Source organism: Haplochromis burtoni, unplaced genomic scaffold (genome assembly GCF_018398535.1).
Source record: "Haplochromis burtoni strain Fernald_Lab_line unplaced genomic scaffold, NCSU_Asbu1 Contig_35, whole genome shotgun sequence".
Taxonomy (NCBI): Eukaryota; Metazoa; Chordata; class Actinopteri; order Cichliformes; family Cichlidae; genus Haplochromis; species Haplochromis burtoni.
Genome location: NW_024582396.1, coordinates 1901401 through 1921572, shown reverse-complemented (window position 1 = coordinate 1921572; position 20172 = coordinate 1901401). Strand labels below are relative to the sequence as shown.

The following is a 20172-nucleotide window of genomic DNA, read 5'->3' as shown; positions in this document are numbered from 1 at the left end:
ACGGAGCAACATGGAGAGAACAGGATGGTGTGACTGTGCACACGCCGCGCCCTGAGTGATGTTTGTGACCTCACGGTGATGTCACGGTGACCAGGCTCCAGTCATCGGTGTCGTGTTTCACCGTGTCCATTAAACTGCGGTCAGATTAACCATAAATTATTCATCACCAATCAGAAACACTCGGTTATGTTATTTTATATGAATTACAATGTATCCGTTTCTTTCTAAAACTAGAAAAGTGAAGTAATATTGTTCCTGGACAATTAAAAAGATTTCTTTTCTTATTAGTTTACTATATTTCTCATAGGTTTTCTCATAAATTTGCAAAATCTTGCTAATAAATTTGTTTTTTTCCTTATTATTTTTTTTCTTTTATCCCTTATTTTTCCAGCATTTTTTCTCACACATTTAGAAATGTCTTGTATTAAATTTACAATTTTCTTCTTGTAAATTGGTAAATGTTTCTTTTCTAATTTGATTTTTTTCTCTTGAATTAATATTGAAACATGGTACCAGGAACAAAAGTCTGCTCACATTTGCCTTAATCAATCTTTCAGCTGCAGGAGAAAGTTGAACCTCGAGGAGTGACGAGTGAGCCGAGACAGCCAGACCAAACATGTCTGCGTTATACATTTACACCAATTACAGAGTTAAACTCGGGGCAGCTCCGACAGCCTCTTTAGAACATTCACATAACTTCATCATGAATATTTCTGAACCTCTGATCGAGCCTGCCATTATTCATTCAGCACACGCCCCTCCTTCTCCCAGCATGCATTTAAAATGTCCAGCACTTTCTGTCACATCAATTTTTTTTAAAGCAGAGGAAGTCTGCTCGGGTGTGTGTGTCTGTAAGTGAGTGTGTTATTGTCTGCTGTCTAAATCAGTCCAGCTGATGACCATCTGGGCCCGAGGGGAGCGGGAGGAGCAGCGGCGGAGGGATGGAGGTGAAACAAAGCCGAGGGAGGGTGTGATCTGGTGGGAAGCAGGCGGAGGGGAGGAGGGCGGTTTGAGGTCGTGGGGGGTCAAGAGACTCGTCTCATTCATCCCCTTTCTCCCCCCCCCCAGGCGCACACTCGGTTTTTTCTTTTTGAAAAGTCTCTTTCTTTGCTGCTCGTATTTCCATCGGCGCTCACGGACTTCCTGCGTCTGCCCGATTACTTCCTCCTCTCCCAGGAGAGTGGACTTAGATGGAGATGAAGATAATATTAGTTCTGTTTTTATTCATAATTATGATGTAACTGTTGTTGGGCTGATACCAACACAGAGATTTGATGAGCTCTTCAACACGCAGCATTTTAGAGAGTTTTCCAGGACACACACAGCTCTCTGAGTAGCCTCCTAAGTACAGAGGTGTCTGCAGAAAGAAGAGAGATTTTCCTTTGAATTACAGTTCAGTGAAATTCCCTTTAAGGAAGAAGTGTGACCCTTCAAGATAAAGCTGAGATTTTTCCTTCAGGAGATGCAGGAGTATGGAATAAAGGCAGTCAGCACATCAGTGGGGCAGCTGGAAATTGTGTTAAGTTGAAGTCCACGAGGCTTATCCAGGATCCGACTGTCACTCTCTCCTCCTGCTAACACAGCAGCTTATTAAATATTAATAGATCCCGTGAGAAGCAACCAGCGATTAGCGCCCGCGTGTGTGAGATCGCCGCCGTCGTTGTCACTCGCCGACTTGATCCGGTGCAGATCCAACATGGTGTCGGTGTTTCCCCTCTGTCATCAGCGAGCGCGCTGCTACTCGCGTGTTGTCATAAATAAATCTTTAAGAGCTTAAACGACTTTGAGTGCACACGACAGCAGAGCGCTCATTTGACACGCTGAGCTCGTTAACGCAGATGGAAATATGACGAGATTAGGACGTGATAGTCGTCCTGCTACACACAGCAGTTGGATTATTGTTAAAATAGACCTTTCATGTGAACTGATGTGATTCAGTTGTTGGTCCTCAAAATGCACTGATGGATTCTGCTGGAGGAGGATGAGGGATGGGCATTGCGAGGATTTATCAGTACCAGTATAACTCGACACTGATTCTTCTTGTATATTGAAATAACGTAACTGAATAAAATGGATCGGATGTCTGATCCAGCTCATTGCATCACCATTGATTATGCTACCGGTGATATTTTACTCATCTCAGCCTCATAATCAGCAGGTGTGACACATTTTTGCACGCTGAACACCACCACACTCTGCACTGGATAAATCCAGCCTGTGAAAATATGATCCTGCGTGTAAAAATGGCTGTAATTCTTACACAGTAAATGCAAGACTTTTGTTAAACTCTTTGAGTTAAAGCTCAAGTTTGGACTTTGAACACATCTTGATTGTTTAATTTAAAATCTTCTGTGTTGATTTTCTTTGTTGGCACATTGTCCAAAAGTTTATGGGCTGTCAGAGCTGACGGCTGCTGCCTCGGGCTGTAATGATGTGTACAGGGATGTGGGTGCACTACGTGCCTCATACCGCCTTAAATAAGTTAATACATGAAGTGAGTGGAGGGCTGACTGCACGCTAAGCAGGATTGATCGGTTTATCGTTAAGGCAAAGAGTCTGTTTGTGTCAGTGCGTTATCCTGCCTTAAAAAACAACAGCCGTCTGTTTTAAGCTTGAGAAAGTTAAACCTGTCCTAAAGCTTTTTAAAAACCAAATCAAAGTCTCGGGGATTTTCCTTTGAGCACCAAATTATTCATATGCGGGGAAAACGATAAATCTCGTCTGGTACTTCTTACAAAACAAAATTTCTTTGTATCAAAATCAGTAGAAAAAAATTAAAACTTGAGCTGTTTGAGTGAATATTGGTATCATTTTAAAAAACGGTGACTCTGTAATACTTTAATCAACAACAGATTAGAACAGAATCGTCACAGTCGGGTTTTTATTCATCCATTTTTATTCCCGTGCTTCTATTTCAAACTAAATGTGGTTTGTAGAAATTAAAATTTGTTGTGTGGAAACACTGAAAAATCAAAGCGTGTGTCTAATAAATCTGCTCCTCTCTGTCTGTTTAAAACACAGAAACTGTATGCCCCGCTAGGCGAAGCGGATCCACGTGTTTGTGGTAGGAGAAATAATACGACTGCACACAAGCAGCTTCGGTCATCGTGTGTGAGAGCTGAAGGCAGAAAGTGTGTTCAGTGTTGTGTTATTCGTGTTTGGAGGTTCTTGGTATTCGAGTGCGTATGTTTACTCTTCTTCTCCTCACACCTTCTGTTTATCTGCTTATAAGCGTGAACAAACACCTCTCACACACTTCCTGATGCACACAGATAGCAGTGAGTCACTCGCTCGTGCGTGGTCATGCGTCGCTGAGTGAGGTAGGTGAAAGCTGCTTAGTGGCCTGTTAAAGCTTAACCAGCAACAGGAAACAGCAGATCATCGCTGCCGTCTCTCAGGCCTGTCGCACGTTCCCTGTGTGCATTTGTGTCGTGGCAGGGGGAGCCGAGCCAGCCCCTTCGATAGCTCAGTTGGTAGAGCGGAGGACTGTAGAGGCTGATCACAGTGATCCTTAGGTCGCTGGTTCGAATCCGGCTCGAAGGAGGTGCTCTGTTTTCTCTCCTGTAGAGGACAGAGCTGGGACACAACGCTGGATTTTGAGTGTTTGCTCAGTGTGTGTAAAACATGGAAGTCACTATCGGTTTGTTATTCTGCGTTCCAGATACCTCAGAACTCGGATGTCAGAAGCATGTTGAAGGAAAAGTGTTATTTAGAGAGTCAAAAATACACAACAGTGAGAGTACAGAATAAAGCTTACTGTTCAGTGCTGCCATCGTGGAGCATCTGCTCCAACTGTCTGAGTTGCTCCGCCAAAAACTTAAGAAACGCATCGTTAAGCCCAGTCTATCAGCTGTGTGGTCATCAAGCTGGAAAAACAGAAGAAAGACGGATGATGGATGGCTTAAAATGAAACGCAACTAATGAAAGCAACATAAAAAATGACGTTATTCTTTATTTTACTCGTCTTTTATGTCATCAGAAGAGTGAAAGAAGTCAGTGTGGTAGAACGTGACCTAAGCAGCTAAAGAATGGCAGGAGACAGAAGCTGTCCATTTATTCACCATTTTATGACCAAACAATATTTACAAAAAAATAAATAAGAAACTCAACTCCATAGTTAACTCAGTTCGAATAAACATAACTGAAGTTAAATCAGGTCAAACTGCACACAGCTACACTGACCTGGTCCCCCCCCAAACACCTGCTTTCATCTGCTTAAATAGTCCACTCAGCCCTGGACTAATCCATTAGGTATGTAAGGCAAACATTTCTATACTCAAACCTGTACAGCTACTCTTTCCAAGCAATCAAACTCTGCAGTGTGCAGTCGATACATATTACAACAAATCCATTTCTCTATAAACACTCTGAAATCAGCTTTATCAAATAACACTCGGTCTCTTCTTGTGACCTTGTGACCCCTTCCTGATTAACCAGGAAGCTATAAATACAGGAAGTGAAAGTACATTTCCTCCTTTTGCTCCTGGAACAGAGGTGGGTAAGGTGAGTTCAAACTAAACCAGTTAACAGTTGAAATAAACAACCTGTTAACTTACCAAACTTGTCAGATTTAAACCAGGATGTTATGTTACATAATCTGTAAAAGTGCAAAACATAAACAGACCCGGGATAGTACATGTTTGCCTATTACAGAGTAGATATGAGAGTTACAGATTTCAAAATGGGCTGTGGTCGTTTTAAATCTGGTGATTGAATGTAAAAACAAGCTTGTTGAGCGATCTGCAGGGTGCAAATATCAGAATAACAAAAGTAACGGTCTGTTAACATAATAAGACTTCCTGGACAGTCTGTTGTAAGCTGTAGTATTTTCAGTTTTCACCTGACCTGAGGCTTCAGTGTGAAACAAAAACAGAAAAAACATTGATTATTAGAAAGAAATTCACTGGTGTGAGTCAGTCAGTGTGTGTCTTTGCAAGGTGGTGATGACGATGGGCTTCGTGACGAGGCAGGTAATCCCAGCAAGCAGCTGTGTGACGTCCATCTCTTTGAGCTCAGTGAGCAGATGGAAACTCCGAGGATTAGCTCTCATAAACACACACACACCCGGCAGTCCTGCACACACTCCTCCAAACAAAACGGTGCACAGAGGAAGAAGACGCGTACGTGACACATCGAGGAGATAAAAATAACGAGTGAATTTCTTCTTTATTTGGTTCCATTTCTGTCTCTCTGCGCGTTTACCTGTGTGAAAATGACAGTCATCAGTTTTTCTTAGTGAGTATTGAGGTTTAGTGTGTGATCTGAGCGCCTGTGAGGAAGCGTGGAAACACATCGGACTAAACGGTTTGTCTTCTTCTCCTGCAGCGTGCCCACCGTCCCGGTGAAGAACCTCAACGGATCCAGTCCTGTTCACCCTGCACTGGCCGGTAAGAATTATCCAAGACATTCAAATATCTCAATACAGCTACACGAGGGAAACCGAATAACTGGCCGTTTATTGCAATATAAACGGGATCCACGACTTTGAACAGTCTGCTGTTACCAGTAACATCATTAGCACATAAGTAGGTCAGGATCTGATGGCAGGTGTCCTTCTGTACAGTCTGCCGGTCACCTTTTCATAATTCCTGTGCTCCACCACCAGCTTTTTCCGTGGCTGACTATCTAATTTTTATAAATCTTTGAGTATATCTCTTCCTCCCCTCACCCCAACCGGTCGCAGCAGATGGCCCCGCCCCTCCCTGAGCCTGGTTCTTCCTGTTAAAAGGAAGTTTTTCCTTCCCACTGTGCTTGCTCATAGGGAGGTCACATGATTGTTGGGTTTTTCTGTGTATGTAATGTTGCAGGGTCTACCTTACAATCTAAATGCACCTTGAGGCGACTGTTGTTGTGATTTGGCGCTGTATAAATAAAATTGAATTGAATATAAACAACTTTAGCGTTAGTAAGAATGCAGAAACCACAGCGCTCTTCTCACAGACTGTTTCTTTCGGTTGTGTTTCAGGGATCACGGGAATCCTGATGAGTGCTGCCGCTCTGCCCGTGTGTTTGACCAGGCCTCCGAAGCTCGTGCTTCACCCTCCGCCTGTTAGCAAGAGCGACGTCAAGCCGGTGCCCGGCTTCGGCCACTGCTGCAGGAAGACCACCAAGAAACAGGCTCGCAAAGGTACGCGTGGTGATCTCTCCATTTTGGCCTCTCAGCTTTCACAGTTGTAGAGATGTTGAACCATCAGCCGCAGGTTTCATCCCGTCGTCTCCCGTCCTTCTCTCTGTGCGCAGGTAAAACTCCAGAGGAGGTGGTGAAGAAGTACCTGCAAAAAGTAAAAAGTCCACCAGAGGAGGTGAGACCTCAGTTTTTTATCATGAAATTCCATACCACGTGCAGAGATAAAGGGGAATGAGCCTTTCCTCTGTCTGAATATTTCCCAGGACTGCACCATCTGCATGGAGCCACTGGGGGGCCCGTCTGGATACAAGGGTCCAGGGGTGGGGCCTGTGTCCAGGGCGGAGTCAGTTGGACGGCTGGCACAGTGTGGGCACCAGTACCACTTCCAGTGTCTGGTGGCCATGTATAATAACGGCAACAAGGACGGCAGGTTAGAACCAGACCACGCTCCTCATCCTCTCAGGTTTTAGGAAAGTCCTTCGTTTAATGGATCTGCTTCCTCCTCTCTTCAGTCTCCAGTGTCCCACCTGTAAAACCATCTACGGCGTGAAGACTGGAAACCAGCCGGCAGGGAAGATGGAATACCATGTCATCCCACACTCTTTACCGGGCCACCCCGACTGCAAAACCATACGCATCATCTACAACATCCCACCAGGCATTCAGGTACCTCCAACACTTCAAACACCTGGACCAGCGGCCCTGTTTGGCCCTCACAGGTGGCGTTTGACACCCTCTAACGTTGCTCCTCTCCTTTCAGGGACCAGAGCACCCGAATCCAGGGAAGCCCTTCACTGCCAGAGGCTTTCCCCGACACTGCTACCTCCCAGACAGCGAGAAAGGACGCAAGGTAACCACCAACAGGCGTCCATTCGTCCTGCTGTCAGATTTGTTTTGTGTTAGATGGTTTCGGTTTGGGTCGCCCAGTTTTGGAGATGTCAGCTGTAGAGATGGACACCTCACTTCAGTATAATTAAGCTCAAAGTAAAATGGGAGGCGGAGACTTCTGCTACCAGGCTCCTCTCCCGAGGTACCACCTCTGTCTGGGTGACCCCTTTGTTGTCCTGCTAAATGCTCAAGCTGATGGGGGACTTCCCATGATGCACTGGGCATTTCAATTGGTTAGTTTAGTCCGTTACTTCCTCCCCACTTTACCACGGTCTTGTCACTGTGGGGGCTATCTTATTGGTTCTCTCTCTCTAATACCTCACAGTGTACAGTGCCTATAACCAGTCTGCAGTCAGCGGGGAAAATATGGATGTTTGATTTTAGGCTGGGCTGAATCTCTAATTTTTTTTTCGCCTCTCAGGTACTCAGACTGCTCCTGGTAGCGTGGGACCGCAGGTTGATCTTCTCAGTCGGTACTTCAAGCACTACAGGAGAGTCGGACACCGTCATCTGGAACGAGGTAACTTCAGACCTAAGAGTGAATCGGATTGGTTGTTAGTTTGTGATGTAAAGACTGACACGTTCTCCCGTCGCTTCCCTTCATTTTAAGGTCCATCATAAGACGGAGTTCGGCTCCAACCTGACGGGCCACGGCTTCCCCGACCCCGGACACCTCGACAACGTCCTGGAAGAGCTGCGAGCTCAGGGCATCACGGAGGATGACGCACTGATGGAGAAGTGAGAGGGCAACGCGAGAGGAGGAGACGGAGGGTGGAAGGGAAGAGGAGGCGGCTGAACCATGAAAATAATAGGAGGAGGAGGAGGAGGAGACAGAATCTCTCTGCCAGCAGTTAGCAGGGGGCGCAGGGCGATTTGGGGTAACGGGGGATGCTGAATTTGTTTAGTCACATCAACCGCAGTGAGTGGAAGTTTGAAGAAGCAGCAGCAGCTCTAGAAAAGCCAGAGTGACGAGGAGGAAGAGGTGGATTTAGGTACTAAACGACAGCGGTCAGAGTGAATCTGTACTAATAATAAAAATAAGTTTACTTTACTGGGAAAGAGTCAAAAAAAGAAGGAAAAAAAGTTAGAGCAGTTCAATAAAAACTGGGAGAGGAAGGACAAAGAGAGGAAGACTACGGAGCAGCTTGGGGCTGTAAGGACAGAGGGAGGAGGGGCAGCAGGAAGAACGAGGGATGGTGCACGGACGTAGCGTAGGATAGGAGTAGAGTAACACTAACTTTTCGGAGAGGAGGAGAGGCTGAGTGCTGCCTTTGTTCAAACCACCTGCTCGCCTGCGGTTGAAGTGCAGTGCTGCGGCGCCCCCTGGCGGGTTTTCTTTTGAACTACATGTCAGTCTGCAGGCTGAGTTATCCACTTTATTTCCTCATTGTTACTATAGTCCTCCTCATTTAGTTATTCCATATTTTACCTCTTAACCTGATGGTTTTACACGAGCTCAGCTCTGTGTGATCATGTGTGTGTGAAATGACTAAAGACCAAACCGACCCCCGCTCACCTGCTGGGCGCCTTCGGAGTGTTACTATCGAGCCACTGTGGTACGAGTTAACCTTAGACACAGGTACCATTTTCTTTATTTCATTCTTTTGTTCCTGACAGATCAGAGTTTCACTGGATGCAGTTTTTCTCTCTATGAAGCGTTTCATTAGAGCTGTGATGAACGTCTCGGGTAGCGGTTAAAGAGGAGGGAGACACGAGCGTGAGGATGGGATCAGATTGGGCAGGAGGTCTGAAGGTCAGGAGATCTGCTGAGTGACAAAAAAGGGCTGTCGCACGCTTTTTTAAAAAGCAAAACAATAAAAACAATATCAAATTTATGGTGTTGTAGGGCTTCGTTATCTCTGGGCTTTGGCCAGCAGTGACCTCCTTCTCACACTAGACCTGTTTGCAGCTGAGCATGAAGCAGACAGATGAGAATTAGTACCTTCAAAAACAGGCTAATCTGAGGGTGAAGGTTAATCTGTAGATCTGCCGGTCAAACGTTCCTGTGGCCCTGAGATGCAGGTAGGGACCGAAGGGATAAGATTGAGGACACAAGGAGCAGAAATGAGACTCCTCCACAAACGTATCTGAGGAGCTCATCATGCAGAAGGAGCTCAGCTGAGGTGTTTTAGGCAGGTCCACAAAGGAAGAGGCCCTGGACACGCTCGAGAGATTATGCCTCTGAGCTGGTTCTAATGCTGTGGTGTTGGAGGAGGCTGCTGATAGAAAACAGATGGAATCTCCTCATCTCTGAAACATCTGCATTTATAGAGTCGCCAGTCGAATCTGATTAAAAACTGCTTCAAAGGTTTGACCACTTAAAAGCTTTTTAGCCCACAAACATTAAACATTATAAACATCTCTGGCTCCTCCCATGAGAACAGAAACCACACTAGGTCTTCATCTTTGCTGCGCCCGCCCACCACCACACAGCTCAAACTGACTTCTGATTGGCTCTTTTGGGGGAGGGTTCAAACGCTGTGAGATGGGCCGGAATAAATGGCATTCTGGGGAACTGTAGAAAAACATTGCAAATTTCATGGTTTAAAATTTTCTTCTTCTTCGGGAAATGTTCTCAATAGCTGTCAAATAAACAGCTAGTGAAATGATTCCTGAGTATTAGGGCCGTCACAGCACCACCATCCAGTTTAGGGCAGCCTCCTGAAAACATCACCGTCATCCGACACGACCACCGGCTTCTTCTACGCCCATGGACATTTGTGCTGGCCTTTAGCCACACCCACACTGTTATCATTTGAAAACCAATCATAAATCCTTAACGGACCAATCAGCACACATTAGCACCAGGATTGATTCATTTGAGTACATCTCTTCCTAGGATTCATTTAAGAAAGCGTGCTCCCACCCTGTCTCTCCACTTGTCTCCACGACTGAAAACATTTTGCCCAGTCTCTGAGTTGGGTCTCTAAATGACCTCTTACCTCGACGTCTGTGTACTGTGTATGCCACAAACATTCTCCCGTTTTAAGCTTTTATTTTGGTGAATACGACAATGGTACTTCCTTCACTTCTTTATTACATTTTTTTAATGGTATTTAGGTACACCTTTGCTTTTTAATAGCATATTTCTTGACACTATTATAGATTAAATTGCCTTTTCATTTTTTTGTACATTTATGTTGTATTGATTATGCTCCTTTTTTTTGATTTTTTTTATGTCATAACGTGTTTACAAAGACAGTATTATTAAATATAATGTCTTTTTTCCTCCCCCCTGTCAGTGTACAGAAGCTGATTTGCATCATCTTTTCTTTTGGAAAAGGAATTTGATGGTAGACTTTTATCTGAGTGTGACATGTAATGAATTTGAATAGAGAGGCAGACACCTTGTACACTTGCTGTTCTGTGAGGTTTCTACATATCAGCTGTCCTGCTGCTGTTCTGCAGACATTTGAAGGTTTCACAGCAGATATTTGTAGATGGGATCGTCCAGCCTTCGTTCAGCAGCAAATAAAATATCTGAAAATGTTATTAAAAAAATCACAACTTCCTCTTATGTTGATGCAGTTTCAGCTCTTTGGCTCAAACACTGCACAGCGACTGAGGAGAATGCTGATTTTGTATGATCAATTAGGTCTTAAATTGTCTTTTTATTAATAAAAGAATGCTTTGAAACAAACAAAGTTTCATTTCTGTTTGTCTTGTCTGGCTCATCCGGATCCAGACCTGAAGTGTGCACTGTCTGAGGTCGTTTGAACACTTTGAAATGTAGGTTTTTCTTTTTATCCATGAAGGTGGGAGGTTTGATGCTGGGTGTTAGTATGGGATAGGGAGAAAGGGACGGGAGAGCGTCACAGACATGACAAGGAAAGTGTAAGTATTTCCAGAGTAACTGCTGGAGTGTGCAAGAGAAAAAGAAAGAAAGACTGAAACTTCATTATTGTGTTGGTCAGATCTTTAGTGGCTGCAATGAGGGACGTAAACTAGAAAAACAGATCCCAGTGCGTGTTTTGATCAAAATAGCTGTGACGCTGCTCGGTCCATATCTCCCTTCGATAGCTCAGTTGGTAGAGCGGAGGACTGTAGAGGGTGATCACAGTGATCCTTAGGTCGCTGGTTCGAATCCGGCTCGAAGGAGAGGTTTCTTTTCACAAAAACTTTGGCCAAGATCTCTGTGTTTATAACGCGGACTTACTAAATGAAACGCGATTATTTTTGCACGTAACAGTTTTGGCGTATACCTCACGTGACCTAACAGGTGTGTCCACGTGAAATTGAATCGCTTGCGTAAAACATGAATTATGCTCAAACAAAACATGTGTTCCCTGACCGGGAATCGAACCCGGGCCGCGGCGGTGAGAGCGCCGAATCCTAACCACTAGACCACCAGGGAGTGATACACATCAACCCTGTGTATGACGATGAAAAGTCTGTAAAGGTGATCTCAGCCAATGATATAATTTGTTGTTCTTCAGCCTGGTTCTGCTAACATTTCTTCCTGTTAAAAGGGAGTTCTTCCTTGCCACTGTCACCAAAGTGCCTGTTCATGGAGGTTCATATGATTTTTCAGGGTTTTCTTCATTTTCTTCGTATCATTGTAGGATTTTTACCTCACAATATAAAACACCTTGAGGCAACTGTTGTTGTGATTCTTACCTTACCAGCTGTAAGTAAAATTGAATTGAATTGAAGAACTAAACAAAAAAAACAAACAAAACAAATTAAAGTGAAATAATTATATAATTAAGCTATAACATACATTTTCAAGATGTTTTTTTCATCCTCTGTTATGTCCATACTCTTCTTCTTCATCAACCAGATCTCAGGACTTGAGATGAAACCGAGTGGTGTGTCCACTGGGGGGCAATGAGTTAAATAGGAGAATTACCAGACCAGCTTCTTTTAAGGTCTGCTTAAGTCCATCCATTCTGCAGTTTGTGTGAAGGCCTGTTCTCCCAGTGCCAGTGTAAAACTGATTTGATTTGAACAGAGCTTAAATATGTTTTTCAACCCCGTCAGTTTCGTGGGGATATCCTGCACTTATAAAGTTATGCATGCTGAAAAATGGTGTGAGTCTATGAACTGTGAGCGATTTTATCTCGGAACCCTGTGACATAAATAATCAACAATTTCTAGATTTTAATGACAAAATTAAAAAATAATGAAAAAAAAAACACGCGACCTGTTATTTTTTTAGTACTTCCGGGGTGACTGTCATGGCGGCGCCCATAACGCTCTAGCGAAAGGAACCTAAACACGTTCATGAAATAATAAAGCGCTGTGGAGCGAAGCAGCCATGAAGTTCAAAGATCTGCTGAAGTGGAACGCCAGAGTATCCGCCGTGTACGCGATTGGTATTTGGACCATGGTCGGCTCGTACGCTTACCTGAAATACACAGGTCGCTGCGAGGTCGCGCCAGGTGAGCGACGTGAACTGTGAAATTCACACATGCGCAAACAATATTCTCAAACTGAAGTACGCCGAATTATTTAACAGCCTCTTTTTGATGCGTGTCATCGGGTATGCTGGCAGATGTTACTCATTTAATGTGAAGAAACTGAAGAAATATTAAAATGAGATGAATCTAAGAGGAGCTCTGAGACGTGCCCCTTTCTTCCTGCAAATGCATGCAATAAGTTACACCGGAGGCTGCGTATCCAGCTTACATACATTTGAGACTTTTCTGAGGTTTCACGTTCTGCTGGTTGGTGAGAGAGGAAGGAACCACAAACAGGACAAAACAGAGGTTACTGACCTGCAGCTGTGGCGTATAAAGAAACAGATTCTCTCTCTAGTCTGAAATAACAAATTTCATTTACTTTCAATATCAGCTGATCCAGTTTGTTTGCACAGTGCTACCCTTTATTGCTGACACATATATTCATAGAAGTAACTGATAATGAATGTTTATGATTGCCCTCCTCTTACTCAGTGAAAAAAGAAGAAGTGGAAGAGCCGCAGGATCCAAACCAGGAGGTCTACAAGACAGCACACGCCAAAACTGTCATCACCTATAAGAAAGACTTTGTCCCGTACACCACAAGGATCTATAATCTCATCTCATCCTTCAGCGGCGATCGAGGGGCTGGAGACGACAACAAATGAACCTCTCCAGTTAATATTTATGTATTTCTGTGAGGACATTATAATGTTTTTGTTTTTTAAGGAAACTCCAGCTGCGTGTCCACCTGTCCTGCTCTGATGGCCTCAGCCAGCTTTTAGTATCAAACTGTAAACAGTATTCAGTACTGTTCTGTAATTCAGATGCTCGTGGTGTGTAAATAAACCCCCAAAATGCTGAAATCTGTTTCAGTAGAAAGATTAAAGGTTCATCTGTGATTCATGTTATAGGTTGGAACAGGATTTGGGGCCTAGTGATGTTTAATCCTGGATTTTCAGTGTGACAGAGGTCGTTTACTTTTTACCTTATGTTTGACGAGTGATGTCAGCAGTTGTGAAGTCACCACCAGCTGACCAGTCAGTTCTCTGGAAAATAAAACCACGACTCCAAGAAGATCCTTCAGACCACAGAGCTCAGATTATAATAAGATGTAAAGTTTTTCAACAGCATTTAAAGTCTTGGTCTTTCCATGATAAGCATCAATAAGAAATACGCACTGGAGCCTTGGTCTACACCACAGGCCTGCAAGGCCGTGATGGAAGAGGACCTGTTCGTCAAATAAGACTTGAACCAGTGCCGCAAACACTACAGTTCTGAAGATGTGAACTGAACATCCTGTGGTCCCTCATCAAATTCAGCAGTGAAGTGAAATAATATAGTTACAGAGTCATTAGTATCAGTAACATGTAAAAGGTCATGGAAACGCTGTGTCCTGGAGTCAGAACAGACTGAAAAACTCACCAATACTGCAGCTGCTGCAAAAGATCGGTGCAGATCCATCTAAACTTTGACGGATGTGTCAGGACAATATTTATTTACTTAACGAGAGGATGCACTGTTGCACGTTTAAAGACAGACCTGATTGTGCTGAGGATGATTCAGCTCTTCTGCATTGTTTTCTCACAGACTCTAGGTCCTGTTCAATCTTTAAAACCCCAGTAGGATGTAAAAAATCAATTACAATCAGCCTTAAAGTACAAGAACTGTGCATATTAAAATCCCAAAGAATTAGTATGTACTATATATTTAAGCACACCTTCCGTTTAAATATCAGAAAATTCCTGGATTAAATCCCTATTAGATTTAGGTGGATGAGCAGGCCACACCTCCTCTGCATCTTAACCTGGGGAGAGATAATAATCCCACATTTATGAGTGAAAGCTCGGAGAATGCACGTGTCTCATTAGCCAGCCAGGTTTCAGTCACATGTGGAGGAGCTGTGACCGAGACAGTCTTTGACCACCCGGGATACCGAGTGACCAAAAACAAAGAGGTCATCCACAGATGCACCTGAACTGTGACTGAACTGTGTAGTGAGCAGCACAGAGCCCACCACCTCTTCCCTTACTGGAGTCTTTGTTGTAATGCTTGCTGTGCATCGCTGTATAAACTAACCAGTGTCTGCGAGATTAAAGAAATCTTAAAATCGAAGGATTCTCAGGAGAATTTAAGGAGGGCTTAAAATGGGGACTCTCCACCAACTGGTCTTAGAACTGAAGAAGGCTCTCGGATGAGAGGTGAAACGTCTTCACGCAACTCAAAGAAGTCCAGTCCCAATTCTATTCAAGCTCCTTGGATGTGTCGACTATCAAGGATTTATTTGAACAGAAATTAAACTCAACTGTAAATAAAAATCTGAAATAAAACAAAAGTAAAAAATAGTTTTTAAAAACTCACTCTGATAGTGATGTAGAGAAAGCGGAACCATAACTGTACAAAAACTCATTTTGTCGATTGTCAGTTCTGATATTTAGTGCTGATTTCTGACAGCTATCTGAGAGGAAATTTATCCAGATTACATGACTTTGGGATGTAGACATGAGTGGGAGTCACAGGGAAATAGAAGAGTAACGAGAGACCAACAACTGGGACAAAATACAGGAGAGAGAAGACAGAAGTTATTGACCTACAGTGGTGGCGTTTAAAGAACCGGGGAATCTCTCTCAAGTCTGCAAAGTCTACAACAGGGGTGTAAAACATGAGGCACGGGGGCCAGAAGCGGCCCAGCAAAGACTCCAGTCTGGACCACTGGATGGGTTTGGAAAATGTGAAGGAGTGCACAGAATTGATATTTTACAGCTTTTCCTATTAATAAAGCCCCCCGCACCCATTTCCATTAATAGTACAACAAATGAATGAAGTAATAGATGATGGATGATAATCATGATCATTTTATTTGTTTTTGATGTTTGCACTGGTCTCATTAGCCAGCAAGGTCTCAGTCACATCCCCTCCATGTGTGACTGAGACAGTTTTCGGCCACCTGGGATACCGAGTGGCTGAAAACAAAGAGGGAAGAGAAACTCCACAGATGCACGTGAAATGTGACTGAACTGTTTGGTGAGCAGGTTATGTTGTTCTCACTGTTTATTAAGATGAATGAAGTCTGTCTAAAGCAGTAACGTTGATTTTGAATCAATACAAGCCATCTGTTTTAAGGCCGCCTTCATGAGAGCTGAAGGCAGATCTGCCACTTCTCTTACCTGCTGGTGTCACTGGTATCTGCTGTACATGAGGCTGGGAGTGCAGGTGGAGGTGAAACGAGTCACCAACTGTCCAGGAAAACATAGACGAGTCAGGGACTGAAGATACAAGACACAGCAGTATTTGCATCTGATTGATCAGCTTTATGGGAGAAGGAGAAGATCCAGAAAGTGACTGGTGACATTTAAACTGTTATAAATGATTTGTTGGTCTATAATCTATCAGATACATCTGTCATGAATGGCATCAAGCTATTTGGGGCCAGAAAGTACATTCCTATCAAAAGATGGACATGGCGATCTGTTTTTGGCAAAGTGAATTCTTATATCCTTTATTTATACAAGAAGAAGTGTCATAGACGTTAGATCTGCCCAAGAGGGTAGCAGAAATTAGGACAACCTAACATCACAGTAATATAAAGATATTTTAAGCGTCCAAAAGGGAACTCTATTGATTACAACGAATGTACAATAAGACAATAAGTCCTGCGAGCTACAGGTCATTTCTTTATTCTGTTTATAACACCGTAATAAATCATGATAACTACAGTCTATTTGCCAATGTTAGCAAGGGTATGAGGCATAAAAATAAACATCGAAAACTGCTTTTTGGCACAACACTGGAGAGGAGGACACCTGGTGGTAGATCCGAGGGCTCCACAGGTGAGGTGGAGTTAAAGTCACTGCCCTCTGTGAGCTGTTCCTGGGCTGCAGGTCAAGAGGAGTAAAGACCATCTGCCTCTATTCGTTTTTTTATTTAGCCGACACACCCGCTGGTCTGTACACGTCATTTCCTCAAGCTGTTTACCCTCTCAGGTGTGGGTGGAGCTAAACAGCTCACATAGGAAGTGTGTCCAGTCCACTCAAACACTGATGCACTTTCGGTTTGCGGCATCTGTGCAGCTGATCGCTTTGTTTGTGTCTGGAAACAAATATTAATCGGATTTCTTCGGGAGTTTCCGCCCAGCTTTGGTGAGTCGAGCTGAAAACTCTTAACGCAAACATGAAAATTCAGTTTAGGAAGTTTCAGGGGAGAAGGGGATGTTTGGTGAAAGGTTCCAGGTGTTTGCGCTTCTGTTCCGAGGCTCTGCGTGCAAAGCGCCACGTGATTCACGCATCAGTGAACGGCTTTGTGATCTTAAACAGGCGCGTTTTAAAAGTTTCATTTCAGCCTGTTTGTTTTGCTCCCTCCCCTTTGGCCGACCTCCAGAAATGCTTTGTCCCCTCCATGAGCGCACGAATAAACTACGCGATCAAATATTTAAAACTATACCCCCGAAAACAAAGGCTTCTCTGGGGAATCTAAAACAATGCGATGTTTTCAGTTTTGGTTTATGTGTGGAAAGTACTAAAAACAAAAATGGAAACCTTAGAATCAGTTTCTGAGTCACGTGTCTGATGCTCTGTTGTTTACATGCTAAAGTAGAAAAAACACCGATTTTGTCCTGTTGTTAACAGACTATTTTTAAAATGTGTTAATATTGAACCCACAAATGCATCAAAGGTGGACGAATAGCAAACCTGAACCACACCTGGCAGAAACTAAGGTAAAACAGTCCACCGTGGAATTTATCCATGACTTAAACTTATAATGGTGAAACAGCGCTGAGATGCTAATGTTGCACAGGCCAGGGAACAAACAGAGCAGAGACGGAAGAAAAGAAATTACAGCAGAACTCAACAGAGAGTTGAGGACAATACAAGAGCTCTGCTTCAGCTCACAGGACGTGTTATTCTGCACTGGGTAACCAGCGTCTTTCCTTTCTGTTCTCAGTGTCCAAACATGGCTGCTGCCGCCTGTCTGCTGACTGAAGATCAGTTTCTGTGCGCCATGTGTCTGGATGTGTTCACTGATCCGGTCAGCACGCCGTGTGGACACAACTTCTGCAAACACTGCATCACTGATCCCGTTGACGCCGACGTCCCGTTCCAGTGTCCCGTCTGCATGAAGATGTTCTACCCAAAGCCCGAGCTGCAGGTCAACACTCTGATCTCTGAGATGGTTGATACCTTCAGACGGGCAGAGCAACGGCCAGCCAGACAGGAAGAAGTTCTCCTTGGGTTAGACTTAAAACCACTGCCGCTGCTTCTCTGTGTGGTGTTTCTTTCATTACTTTGGGACTGCATGAAATTCAATCATCCTCTGGAGGAAATGAGTAAAGGAGAGAAACTGGTGAAGATGGAGGCTGAAATCCAGCAGACGATCGAGGAGATGCGACTGAAGATTGAGGAGCTCAAACGCTCAGTGGAGCTCGGTAAAGAGGACGCAGACAGAGAGATGACAGATGGTGCTCGGGTCTTTGCTGCTCTGAAAGAGTATGTCGAGAAAGGTGAGGCCAAGCTCACGGAGGCCATCAGAGAGAAGCAGAGACAAACAGAGCTGCAGGCTGAAGGCTTCATCAGAAAGATGGAGCAGGACATCCGTGAACTGAAGAAGAGGAAGACGGAGGTGGAGCTGCTCTCTGTGCTTCAGCTGGAGGAAACTGCAGAGATGAAGGAGAAACTACCCAAGATGCTCGCCATGGCCAAGCTGAGGAGGGCCCAGAGCTACGCAGTGGACGTGACACTCGATCCAGACACCGCAAATGCTTACCTCTTCCTGTCTGATGATGAGAAACAAGTACATGATACCTATATGGAGAGAGATCTTCCCTACAACTCAGAGAGATTTTTTTACAGTGCTGCTGTTTTAGGAAAACAGAGTTTCTCTTCAGGCAGATTTTATTTTGAGGTTCAGGTTGAAGGAAAGGGCGAGTGGACTTTGGGAGTGGCCAGAGAGTCGATCAACAGGAGGGAAGACATCACACCGAGACCTGCAGCCGGTTTCTGGACTGTAGGCCTGAGTAATGGAAATAAATACAAAGCTGGCCCTGATGTCGCTCTCTCTCTGCAGTCTGCTCCTAAGAAGGTGGGGGTGTTTGTGGATTATGAGGATGGCCTGGTCTCCTTTTATGACGTTGATACTGCAGCTCTGATCTACTCCTTCACTGGCTGCTCCTTCACTGAGAAACTCTACCCATACTTCAGTCCTGGACTGGAAAATGATGGTTGGAACTCTGCACCTCTGATCATCACCCCCGTCAATTAAAGAGGGCTCATTGTGCTTTTCTGTCTTTACTTTCATCAACAACAGGCGATTCTGATATTCACCTTCAATTGGCAGACTTTGGCTATTTATACTAAACCTCACCAGCAAGATCCCAGGACCTCCATCACTCAGACTTGGAGGTGCTGACGCTCGTAGTGCCACGTTCACGTTGAACGTCACCCTCCTCACCTCGACTACACACTTGATTAGCACAAACACAATCTGAGACAAGGCATGACCCTGCCTGAGTCCAGATCAACCAGGGCCATGCCTTGGTCCAGGATCTTCCAATAACATGATGATGTGCATGCTATTAGAATTCCCAGCAGTCATGTGCCCACTGAGCTTCACCAGCTCAACATCACCACTGGGTCCACCAGCACTGGATGAAAGGATGAATTTAGTACATTTACTCTAGTACTTCACTGAAGTAAAGTTTTAATGTACTTGTACTTTCTTTGAGTAATCCTCTGTATTTTGGGTGAAAATACTGTATTTTGTCCTCTGTGTGTGTAACCAGACCCTAACTGACTAAATGTCGGACAAGGTGTGTGTTTGTGTGTATTTTCCAACTTTCTTGCCACAATAAACAAAAAAGAAAAAGAAGTTTGACTTTGTGGTCTTTCATCATGGTCCCCTCATCGTGTAGTCATCTCTGTTTGGGTTACTGTCAGAAATCAGTGTTAGGTCATTAGCATCCACGTGTCAAAAACACTGGTATTTCTGGGGGTAAAACTTTAAAATGTTGTAAACTAAACTTCATCAATTTATTTTAAAGTTTTTATTTGGGGTTTTAAAACCTGCTCATGTATTCTGCTGTATTATTATTGATAAATCAAAACGGCAGCATAAGAAGGAATTAAAATAATATCCAACTGCAACATTAAGTTAATCCCATACAGCTGATCCAATAAAGGAATTCTTTACTTTAGGCCCTTTAAGACTTTAAAACTTTTGTTCTGGCTCTTACTTTACAAGCTTTATGACTTTTCTTTAACAGATACTCTATTCTAGCTTCTTTCAGCCCACTGTAAAGGAGGATTTCAATACAACGCAATGATTAAACTCACTTGCAAACACTTTTGATGTGATGACATCTAAATGAGGGTGCAGCAGAGCTCCTTCTCCCTCAGACTGATTCAACCTCACTGCCATAAAGAACGCTTTAGGAAATCTTTCCTACAGATTGAAGCATGTTTTTGTATTATACCTTCATGCTGCTGTTTTTTTTAGTTATACATATTATTTATTAATCCAATTTGCACTTCTTCTTCATTGTTTTTAACTACATTTTTGTTTGTTTTTATCACACTGCAAGAATTTGTTTACAACAGTCTCATAGTATAAACCTCTTACTTTGTTGTTTATTTGTTGTGTATTGTACACTGTACGATTTTATTCTTTATTATGCTGCTGTAACACAAAAGTTTAACCTTGTGGGATCAATAAAGCATCTGTCTATTAAAGTAGGCTGTACTCCCCTTAGGTGCAGCATGTGTGCAT

At 43.7% G+C, this 20172-nt stretch overlaps 3 protein-coding genes and 3 non-coding genes across 7 annotated transcripts in view; 5 read left to right on the top strand and 1 right to left on the bottom strand.

The window, feature by feature from the left end:
• Positions 1-10655, top strand: part of LOC102301098 (E3 ubiquitin-protein ligase DTX1) — a 43783-nt gene extending 33128 nt beyond the window's left edge. For both annotated transcript variants that reach the window (XM_005919296.3, XM_005919297.3), the window contains exons 5-12: positions 5326-5387; positions 5966-6127; positions 6241-6302; positions 6391-6557; positions 6640-6793; positions 6888-6977; positions 7437-7535; positions 7626-10655. In XM_005919296.3, coding sequence (XP_005919358.1) covers positions 5326-5387; positions 5966-6127; positions 6241-6302; positions 6391-6557; positions 6640-6793; positions 6888-6977; positions 7437-7535; positions 7626-7757 — 928 coding nt within the window. In that variant the 3' untranslated portion in view covers positions 7758-10655. The remainder of the gene's footprint in view (positions 1-5325; positions 5388-5965; positions 6128-6240; positions 6303-6390; positions 6558-6639; positions 6794-6887; positions 6978-7436; positions 7536-7625) is intronic.
• On the top strand, positions 3456-3543 carry trnay-gua. Its single transcript is given in 2 exon segments — positions 3456-3492; positions 3508-3543. It is a non-coding gene; the product is annotated as a tRNA-Tyr (tRNA).
• Positions 10656-11025: 370 nt separating the features above from the next.
• trnay-gua lies at positions 11026-11113 on the top strand. The gene is given in 2 exon segments: positions 11026-11062; positions 11078-11113. It is a non-coding gene; the product is annotated as a tRNA-Tyr (tRNA).
• Positions 11114-11297: 184 nt separating this feature from the next.
• trnae-cuc lies at positions 11298-11369 on the bottom strand. The gene has a single exon. It is a non-coding gene; the product is annotated as a tRNA-Glu (tRNA).
• An 802-nt stretch (positions 11370-12171) lies between these two features.
• LOC121814306 (small integral membrane protein 26-like) lies at positions 12172-14551 on the top strand. Its single transcript, XM_042219611.1, has 2 exons — positions 12172-12396; positions 12910-14551. The coding sequence occupies exons 1-2, from the start codon at positions 12273-12275 to the stop codon at positions 13080-13082; spliced, it is 297 nt and encodes a 98-aa protein (XP_042075545.1). The 5' UTR covers positions 12172-12272; the 3' UTR covers positions 13083-14551.
• Positions 14552-16392: 1841 nt separating this feature from the next.
• LOC102300470 (E3 ubiquitin-protein ligase TRIM21) lies at positions 16393-19275 on the top strand. Its single transcript, XM_005919295.3, has 2 exons — positions 16393-16553; positions 17356-19275. The coding sequence occupies exon 2, from the start codon at positions 17365-17367 to the stop codon at positions 18667-18669; it is 1305 nt and encodes a 434-aa protein (XP_005919357.1). The 5' UTR covers positions 16393-16553; positions 17356-17364; the 3' UTR covers positions 18670-19275.
• The last annotated feature ends 897 nt before the right edge of the window (positions 19276-20172 follow it).

What these genes read in the sequence shown, in the direction of transcription:
- LOC102300470 (XM_005919295.3), top strand. Translation starts at nt 17,365, where the DNA reads ATGGCTGCTGCCGCCTGTCTGCTGACTGAAGATCAGTTTCTGTGCGCC.
- LOC121814306 (XM_042219611.1), top strand. Translation starts at nt 12,273, where the DNA reads ATGAAGTTCAAAGATCTGCTGAAGTGGAACGCCAGAGTATCCGCCGTG. An exon ending in TCGCTGCGAGGTCGCGCCAG is followed by an intron (nt 12,397 to 12,909) that starts GTGAGCGACGTG and finishes CCTCTTACTCAG; the next exon opens with TGAAAAAAGAAGAAGTGGAA.